This window comes from Oreochromis aureus, linkage group 23 (genome assembly GCF_013358895.1).
Source record: "Oreochromis aureus strain Israel breed Guangdong linkage group 23, ZZ_aureus, whole genome shotgun sequence".
Taxonomy (NCBI): domain Eukaryota; kingdom Metazoa; phylum Chordata; class Actinopteri; order Cichliformes; family Cichlidae; genus Oreochromis; species Oreochromis aureus.
The window spans coordinates 34,843,461-34,853,343 of record NC_052963.1 but is presented as its reverse complement, the minus strand read 5'-3'; the positions used below and the strand labels follow the sequence as shown (position 1 = coordinate 34,853,343).

The following is a 9,883-nucleotide window of genomic DNA, read 5'->3' as shown; positions in this document are numbered from 1 at the left end:
CTCGACGGCAAAATATGAACTTCCACAAGTTTGATAGTTTTTCCTAATGAAAAGACAAAGTAACCAACAAATATATAAACCCTTAAAGAATTTTTTTTTTTTAATCTACTATAGCAGTTTGTTTTTTACAGCTGGTCCACAGTATCTGTTGTGCTGACAGATTTCTTCAGTTCATTACAGCCGCATTTCTTAATTGAGTAGAAAAACAGATATGTGGTTGAAACTGCACTTCCTGTTTCCACACGTCTCTGAGGTCAAATGTGTAGGTAAACCTCTTCACAGAGACAGAAAGGGAAGCTTCACTGGTCCGGTTCACGAAAGTTCAAAGTGGGCTGCATGTGGCCTGCGATGTAAAATAAATTGATTGAAAAATGCGTCTCTGTATAAGATACTCGAGTTTTTGAGAAGTCAGCATCATTAGTGATGGGTGTGTGTGTGTGTGTGTGTGTGTCAGCCCTGAGAAAGACTAACAGCCTGTTCACTGTGGTCCTGCCCTCCTGCAAGCCTGAATCAGAGAGATGGATATGAAATTGATGGATGATTAAAAACCACAATTAATGACATTGTTTTAAAAAATATGTCAGCTTTAAAAAGAAATGGAGAACGTTATAATAAACATAATGTAGTCCTGCATAAGAGAGCTGCTTCAGTCACTAACTTGAGGATTAATGGTCCAGTGAGGTCTGTAAAAACAAACAGCTTCTGCTGCTTCAGTTCACAGACGTGTTACCTTATTCTGTGTCGAATGCCTGTGATGCCTCAGAGAAAGCCTCCCAAAAGGCCCGTGCACTGACGCTTTCCACCTGAAGCCAGGCCTGTGGCGTTCCCCGGTTACCGCCTTTGGCTTCGGGGTAATGAGGATACAACCTTACAACATGGACAGATGAGATTCCCCAGAAATGTATGTCTTCTGTGTTTTTGTCCTTTTTCCAACATGGAAAACTTAAGTGTGCTACTGTAGAGAGGTGAATACATGATGGGGAGAAACAGGAGTGTAGATGTTGATTACTTTTTCATCAAAGTGCAATTCCTGGTTCCCACAAGTGTGACTGAAAACATCCAGGCTGGTGTGCTTCAAACACCGCCTTGATACAATGAACATTTCCTGCCATTCCTCACTGATGATTTATAAGGTATGGTGAACCTTGGCTTTATCACCGGGGGAAAACGTCCACAAATGGCTCCGAGACCTTGACTGTCTGCACAACAAGCCTGCAGCTGTGAGAATGCTGAGGGGAGTAACAGCTCCTCGAAGCCGCTCAGGTCTCCCTCTGACAACATGTTTCCTGCTCGTCTTCCAGCGTGAATGCTTCCAGATCTGCAGTGTGGGTTCATTAAGATAACCCATTCTCTTCCCATGACCTTTAATGGTAAGTTCACCCAAAATGCAGGCAGACCACACAGTTGATGAACAATCTGATTCATTTCTCATCTGACATAGATGAAAATAAATTAATGACATTTCAGTTATGAAACAAACTAAAGCGGATTGGAACTGTGAAATATTTTGCTCCCGAACAGTTTCTTTTCCACAAAGCCTCTCTAAAAATTAGAAAAAGATATTAACTGAATGAAAATTAAGCAAAATAAAACAAATTGCAGTATATTTTGTACTTAAAAACATTAATATAAAAAGTGTTAAAAGACTGCAGTCCTTATAAACCAGATTATTTCCTGGTTTGCAATAGTTAGGGTGCTGCTGTAATGTTTTTATGAGCTGTAATAGTTAATTTTTTTAGTTTTTTAAAATTGGACTCTGAAAATAACGATTCAAAAACTGCATTTGCAAACACTGGCTTTGAATTCATTGCACATCTTGGCTTTTTCATTCAAAGACTTCATGGTTCAGTTGGTTTAACTGGTGAAGTACTGAAGGTTTCATGTTTTAGTTGATCAAATCAAAATTGAGTCAGGAGTTCCTCAGGGATCTGTCCTTGGTCCGCTACTCTTTAATATGCTCATAATATGTCTTATAAAAACAGATCAGACTTTTATTTAGAGTAGAATAAAAGCCTTTTAACAGTGTTTAGTAGTGTCACTAGTGATCGTACATTTACACACGGAGCCGGGGGCAGGAGATGGTTAGCCTGAAGCAGGGATGTCTAACTGATTGTGGATCGTGGGCCACATTCAGCCCACTTTGGTCTTAAGTGTGCCTGACCAGTGAAACGCCCCGCTCTGTCAGAGTAAAGAAGCTTAACTACATGTGAATCTTAATATAAGAAAGTGCAACCTCAACTCTACGTCTCAGTTTTTCCATATATAATGTAATGTCAAAAGTCCTCAGTCCCATCCTCTACACCCTGTACGCTCACGACTGTGTCACCTCCAACAAAGATAACATCATTTTGAAGTTCTCAGATGGCACTGCAGTGATCGGTCGCGGCACTGCAGTGATCGGTCGCATCACTGGAGGGGACGAAGCGGCTTACAGGAGAGAGGTGGCCGGTCTGGTGTCATGGTGTGAGGACAACAACCTCACCCTCAACACTGACAAGACAAAGGAGATGATAGTGGACACGAAGAAGAAGAGGAGGCCTCACCAGCCGCGGTTTATCCGGGGCCTTGAAGTGGAGAGGGTGAGCAGCTTTAGATACCAGGGCGTCTACATTTCTGTGGACATCACCTAGACACTGAACACCACACAGCTGGTCAAGAAGGCTCAGGAACGGCTGCATTTCCTGAGGAGGCTGAGGAAATTTGGTATGATCCTCAGCAGGTTCTACAGCTGCATTGTGGAGAGCACACTGACCAGCTGCATCACTGCATGATACGGCAGCACTACTGCCATGGACCGCAATCACCTGCAGAGAGTGATAACAACTGCAGGGAAGATAATCAGGACTCCGCTGCCCTCTCTGCACAGCATCTACCATCGCAGAGTCCAGAGGAGAGCCGCCTCCATCCTCAAAGACCCCACACATCCCCAACACGAACTGTTCACACTTCTGCCCTCGGGGCGGAGGTTTAGAAGTGTGAAATCCAGAACATCCAGACTCAACAATGCCTTCTTCCCCACTGCCATCAGACTCAAACAAGCTGACCTATTTTTGAACATTAATAATAATTTTTTGCACATCAGGTCATCCTGCATGTTAAGCCAGCATATTAAGCTATAGCTCTTTTGCACACATCTCTGTTTCACACTTCAATAATTTGTCTCCTTTTCTGTCTTTATTTATTTGTGCTATTTGTATTTATCTGTTCTATTTCTATTGTAAATATTAACCGGCATCTGTGGGTGGACAGCAAAGCAAAAGTTTCACTGCACAGAGAAATGCCTTTTTTCTTTGGACACATGACAATAAACACTTTGAATCTTGAAATCAAAGAAATTTTCCATCATAAATAAATAAATGTGTAATATTACAGAAAAAAACAAATTTCTGGAGCAGATGGTGAAAAAAAACAGGAACTTTTTTGTCATGTAATTGTTAATCACTTTGGTGTAGCATGAACATGTGGCAGAGTTCTTTATTAGCAGGAAAAGCCATAAAATTTAAGAAAATACAGTTAAAAGTCCAAAATTTATGCCATCCTTCAAGTGAGCTGGGTTGGAGTCATTGCTGGGTGATTCTAGCCCCTGGGCCTGATGTTGGACATCCCCCGCTTAGAGAAACAGAAAGATGAAAAACAGTGGATGTGGCTGAAGTTTCCCTTCAAGGCTTTCTGCCAGCAGTCTCTCTAAGAGGGGTCATCAGTCCAAAGCAACAAGTAAGCAGATTTACCAAAATGCAAAGTGTTTCTTTAAAATCGTTTTGAGCTTTGTTGTCGACGTGATGGAAGCAAACCTCCAGTTCTACTGTCCTCTTTGTTTAACCCTCTCAGGCTCAAATTAAGTTTTAGTTACAGGAAAAATCTGATATTTGGGGAAAATTATCAAAAAAAAAAGACTCATAAAATATGTATGTAGGGTAATCAGGTTGTTAGTTTTTAACTCTTGCAAATCGGCAACGCCTGCCTCGAGAGGGTTAAGTTAAGCAGCGTGCATATTAGCTCTGCAGCCACGAAACATTAAACAGCACTCTTCATCTTTCAGCCTGGTGTATTCTATGAAAGGTTTGTGAGAAACTTTCTTTCTGGGACCTGTTTGTGTCTGCTAGATAAGGATGTTCAGTGTGTCCAAAGTCGTCTTCTGTTTACCTTAGTGTCCCGTTTGCTGTCTGATTTTAGAATGTTCTCCACAAGCAGGTTAAAATACCTCAAATACTGACAATCTCAGTCATCAAGGACACACAGTGCTGCTATTTTGGCAGAAAGGGGACCCCGGGTGGTGAGAAGGGGAGGTCTGAGGATGTAACTCCCATCCTGTGAGAGATCTGACCACACAAACGCACGCGCAGACACTGCAAACATGTTGGGTCTGCTCGTTCTTTACAGCGAGGCGCTGACACTCTGCTGGACCCTGCAACCGGCCCAGGACCCCACAGTAACCGGTCAGACGCCGCTCAGCTGATTAATTAATAACTCGTTAACTTTGAATGGAAAAATGCATGCATGTGGTTATTGCTTCAGACTGGTTCTTTAGTGCGTGAAGTAATTTGTCCGTTTCAGAGTACTCACTCCCATCAGCGAAGACCCCATCATCACCATCATCATCCTCAGCAGCAGCGCCTCATGCTGCACCATGCTTCGTGGAGGACATCTTTGCAGCGTTGCGTGATGGTGTGGGGGACAGCGGCGAACTGACAAACAGCAGTTTGGTTCTGTTTGGATTCTGCTCGCAGTCTGCCCGCTCATCAGCCTCGGTCTCGTTAGACCTCGCTAACAAGAAGAGCAGCTTGGAGGTTCTGCACCCAGCTGCAGGTAAAAGCTGAAACTGCATTCCTGCTATTTTTCTTTCTTCACTTTGTAAATTGTTTGGTTTCGTTCTTTTAGTACACGTATCAGAGGAAGAGGAGCAAGGAACAATCACGTTGACCTTTGACCTCCCACGGCCTCCTTCGCTCATGACAAACCCTGTGCTGCTCTTGGTCTTTGAAAGTCCACTGGCACGAGGAGACCTGGAAGTTGCTTTCACTAGTCAGTTTCTGCAGCCTAACACGCAGGTAAAGAGAGCTCAGGTGCAAACCCTGCTTCAAGGCTGCTGTCAAACATAAGGCCCGGGAGCCAGAATGGGCCCCGCAAAGACTCCACACTAGACGGCTTTGAGCTACTGGACGTTTTTCTGTAATTTTGCACATTTATTTCCTTCATTTATTACAGAAACCTTTCTCTGTCATGCACAAAAACTGAAGCTTGGTGTACAAATTGCACTTGTTTTTTTTTTCATATTAAGATGTCTCAGTGATGAAATGTGCAGTTAAACTTGTCACACTCACCGAAAGAGGAGTTTCACTTAAGATCACAGCGAGCTGCATCAAGTGGCCCTCAATGTAAAACGAGTTTGCCATCCCTGCCTTAGGTGATAAAATGAAATGAAAGGTTTACACATCTCTAACTCGGGGTTTTTGTGTTGCTTTGTTTTCCAGGCTGTGTGCATTTCAGGAGACACACAGTACGTACTGCTGACAGGAAAATCATCAGAGGGGAGTGTTAATGACAGGTGGCAGATTACGGCTCAGACAAAACTCCCTCATATGAGTGAGATATCATCTTCTTCATTTTATTTCCCCATCTCTGGTTCATTGTGTACCCTACTTACATTTCCTCTCATTGTAGAGCAAAACCTAAAAAGCATCTTGATTGGTGAAAAATCAGGAAGTAACATCAGCACGAGTCCACTTCTACTTTTCTCCGGGGGAACGGGAACTGATACGAGGTCAGCCCGGCTTTCTTTCTGCTGACATTCACTGTCGTCAGAGACGCGCTCAGCTTTGGTTTTTATTTTTGCTTTCCCAGATGTGCTTCAGGCTCGCCCCCGGCATCTCTGCAAACCTCCTTCCTTTGTGAGATGAAACGCTTCCTGGGTGCTGTTCTCCCTCAGGAACACTTCGCGTCCCCTCCACTTCCTCTGGACTCCTTACAGTCTCTGCCTCCCCTCTCGCTTGGCTTATCCTCCAGCGAGACCCTGCTGGCAGTAATGATCAACTCCACAGCTCCCACAGTCTTTGGCTTCACGAGTTGGGGCTCCGTGTTGCCGGTGTGCCACGGAGAGCTGGCCCTGTCTGCTGCACTGTTAGAGGAGCTCAGACAGAGACTGGACCAGACTTTGGTGCAAATGACAGAAATAATCAGAGAGGAAGAGGTTTCACCGGGAGCCAAGGAGAGCCTGGGGAGGCTCAAAGAACTGAGTGCATTACAGGAGAAAGAACATGCCACAGGTGACATGTGCAAGAACAGTTACAGTTACATAGGAAGCATGTTTTTTTTAAATGAAACAACACCCTGTAGCACGGTCGGGTGTATTTAAGTATCCCGCTGCAGCTTTCAGCTCCCAGCTTTAGGAGATGTTGGGTGGAGGGAGTGGCCACGGATTCTCTAAAAACCCATTTATAACAGGCCTTACAGTCAAAGGTTTATGGGCCGAAAACACTAATCATGCTGCAGACTGTCTGTTCAGTTCTACAGCGGTCCCAGTGACCTATGAGTTCAGATTATTTTAAGTCTTGTGCACAAACAGATTCCCATTATTCAAATTTTAAAAGTTCTGAAGTCGGCAGATTAAAAAAATAAATAAATTAGATCTCATTCATCAAAAAACTAAAAACCTGCATGTGAAATATTTAGATAGATATCAGCAGATGTCTTTAAGAAAACTAATCATGTGAATGTGTGTGAGCTTGGCTGACGTTCCAAAAGGCTTCGTTTCTATTATTATATCATTTGCTGTTTTGTCAGTGGTAAAATTTGGGTCTATATTACCCACTGACCTTTGACATATATAGATGAGCAACTATATTAAATTTAATTTTATTAGATTTTGTTATTTTGTCATTTTCCTCTGCTGTGTTCATCAGTTTATCAGCTCCACAGACTCTACAAACTGGGACTCATTTCCACTTTTGCTTTTTGCTTAGCGTGAATTTTGTCGTCACCACTCTAAAGGTCACGTATATCCCTTTTTAAGTGCTGCATGTGTTTTCTTTCTGCGTCCGCCAGGAGGGAGTCAGTTCCGTGCGTTTCTTCTGCTGAAGGCTCTGCAGACGGTGGCCCAAACGTACGACGCGCAAAGAAAACTGCGGGCCACCAGAGCAGACCCCAGTTCGTCAGTGAGGGGCGGCGTCTGTGGGCTGAAGGCTCTCACCGTGTCCCTGACAAAGCTTCTCGTCGGCCCAAGCAGCGCAAACATTAACAATTGCCACGGCTCCTGCGCGTTCCCTCTGACCAACGGCAACAACCACGCCATCCTGCTCAACTCCCACATCGAGAGCGGCAACGCGGATGAGCGTTCGCCCTGCTGCGTGCCCGTGGCATACGAAGCCCTGGAGGTTGTGGACTGGAACGCAGATGGGACCTTCATCTCCATCAAGCCAGATGCGGTTGCGAGGGAGTGTGGATGCCGCTAGAGCTGCTCTCTTCTGCTACTTTACCCCAGCATTTATAACTTTCACACAACTGATTAGTTATGCGCATGTTTCAGTTATGAAATATCAATTACAATACACCACGTGTACTTCTAATTAAATATAACTGCTTTTATGCTTTATTAAAGATCACAAGTCTTAAGATCACAAAGTTAATGTTAATTCTATTTATGTTAAGATATTTGATAATTAGTGATGCTAAAATGAATCAGATTTTGTCATTTTGAAAATATTTTTAATTGGAATAATGTTTCTGAGTGTTAAAGTTAAACTGTTAAAAGGATGAAATATAGCCTTCTCAAACTTGTAATAATTAAATGCAAAGTGTACTTAAAGTTCTGTATTCGTAGCCATTCAGCTACATAAGCTACAGTATATGTTTTATGCTTTGATTTTGGGTTTCAGGATTGCTTTATTAGCAACTGGCTTCTTCCTCCTTCTTATCGCTCCGACTTCTTCAGATCCCCACCACCGGGTGAAGCCGTCCCATATGGAAACCTGGAGGCAGACAATGGGACACAAGACACGTGTGATTCCATATCAACCAGCCCTAAATACTGTGGAAATCCTATAGTGTTGCATAATAAAAATTCTCATATATCATAATATTTGAGCATGTGATATTTAAAGAGACGATCCAAAGTCCAGTTTATTTTTGGTCCTCTGAGCTGTAGAGCTGTTTGTCCAGCTTGAGCAGTTTAGTGTACATTTCCTAGACTTGGAGAAACCGGCTGTAGACATTTCTGCGCTCTTTGGAACATTTATGAAAATTATTATTGCTATATTATAAAATTATTAAGCACACATCTTGCAGTACCAAAAATACGATAATGACTCTGTTACTCTCAAAGATAGCTGTGAAAAGTTCAGCATCCATCACCCAAAGAAGTATACACTAACCTGTGATAGCCAAGGTTATTACTGTTAACTAATACTAACTTGTTACGCCGCTCTGCAGCCCCTAATCTCTTTGCAGTGGCAGTGCAAGAGTGTTCAGCTGTTGCTAATTGACCACACTTAATCAGGTGTGGATAAAGGCATACTTGAGGCAGGCTTTCATGGAGGCGCACTAGTCTTTGTCTTAGTGGTACCAGCTATTTTAGCTAACTTATTATATAATTTAAAATAAAACCTCTTCTCTGTGAAATTCTGGTGTTGGTCTCCTTAATTATGTTGCAGCTTTTGAGCTGGCTCGTAACATAACTAAAATTAAAATATAGAGGAAATATTGTGGAGTTTTAGCATCTGTTAATCTCGTTTAACCTGTCAGCTGATGAGGTTTTGATAAACGTGTTTGAGACTTTGGATCTCTACCAGACAAAAACTTATAGTTTGATTGAAATATATGCTCTGCTTTTTCTAAATCTTACCTCTGACATACAATAAAAGGTTAAAACTAACACTGCACCGAATAAAAACTAAACTAAACATTTTCGAGCAGTAAAAACAAAAAGTCAAAATAAAATAAAAACTTATTAGAGAATACAAAAAACTATAATAACTCTGGTGACAGGATTTAATCGTGGTGCCACCCTTCAGCTGAGCTACAGCAAGCTGCAAACCTCTTTTGGTTGGTATTCGTAATTCTCTCTGTTGTGAGCATGAAACCGCTCACAACAGTCTCATTAAGGCATACATCTCCAAAAATGGGAAAATCACACCAAAATAGTCCAGATGGGTGCACAGATGATGTCATCTAGATACAGGATGCACTCTGATGTCTTTAACGCTTAAAAACATGTGGAAGAATCAGAAACGTGATCTTGATTGTACAACATAAAAATCTTGATGTATGTAAAATAAGACACACTATAAGATACACTTCTAATGTTGTTCTTTTAACACACAGAAGCTCCAAATGCTGTTCACTGCTCTAGTCCACAGGATCACCAGGCAGCTCTGCTCAGTACACCAACACCTGCACCGTACACAGTGTTTCATGCTTTATGCTTTGGGTTGAACAGCTACGGCTATTGTCAATCTTGCAAAACTTTATTTTTTCATCCATGAGAGGGTAGGTTTGCTCATTCAGTCTTTAAAAATGGGAATAAAATTGTTTAACCAGTAAGATTACATGTAAGGAGATATGGAGCCATCCAGTGGTTCATCAGCCGTGTGTTGACCGGGTATTTGTTAATTCTCAGCCATACAAACGGACACTTTACGGTTTCCTTATTTCCAAATCTGACAAAGACTTTCTCAAAATCTCTGTGAACTTACAGCCGCCCCATTATTCTCCATCTCACAGTGTTTATCCTACTGTTGTTGCTTTATGATGCCAGGACAATATGGCCCTCTCAGACTGATAGCTTGTCACTGAGATGCTTTGAACAGCAAGAGAAGAAGATGGATTACGGCTTTAAAGGCAGAAAAGCTAAAATGGCTCATTTCAGACAGCGGATGAACTGAAGGGTTGC

The 9,883-nt window shown here is 42.4% G+C and overlaps 1 protein-coding gene across 1 annotated transcript; it reads left to right on the top strand.

Annotated features, from left to right (window-relative positions):
• Positions 1-4,257: 4,257 nt before the first annotated feature.
• Positions 4,258-8,074, top strand: amh (anti-Mullerian hormone). The gene is made up of 7 exons (XM_031726760.2): positions 4,258-4,436; positions 4,555-4,806; positions 4,879-5,048; positions 5,472-5,583; positions 5,662-5,761; positions 5,842-6,263; positions 7,042-8,074. Exons 1-7 carry the CDS (start codon positions 4,355-4,357, stop codon positions 7,446-7,448), a joined length of 1,545 nt encoding a protein of 514 aa, XP_031582620.1. The 5' UTR covers positions 4,258-4,354; the 3' UTR covers positions 7,449-8,074.
• The last annotated feature ends 1,809 nt before the right edge of the window (positions 8,075-9,883 follow it).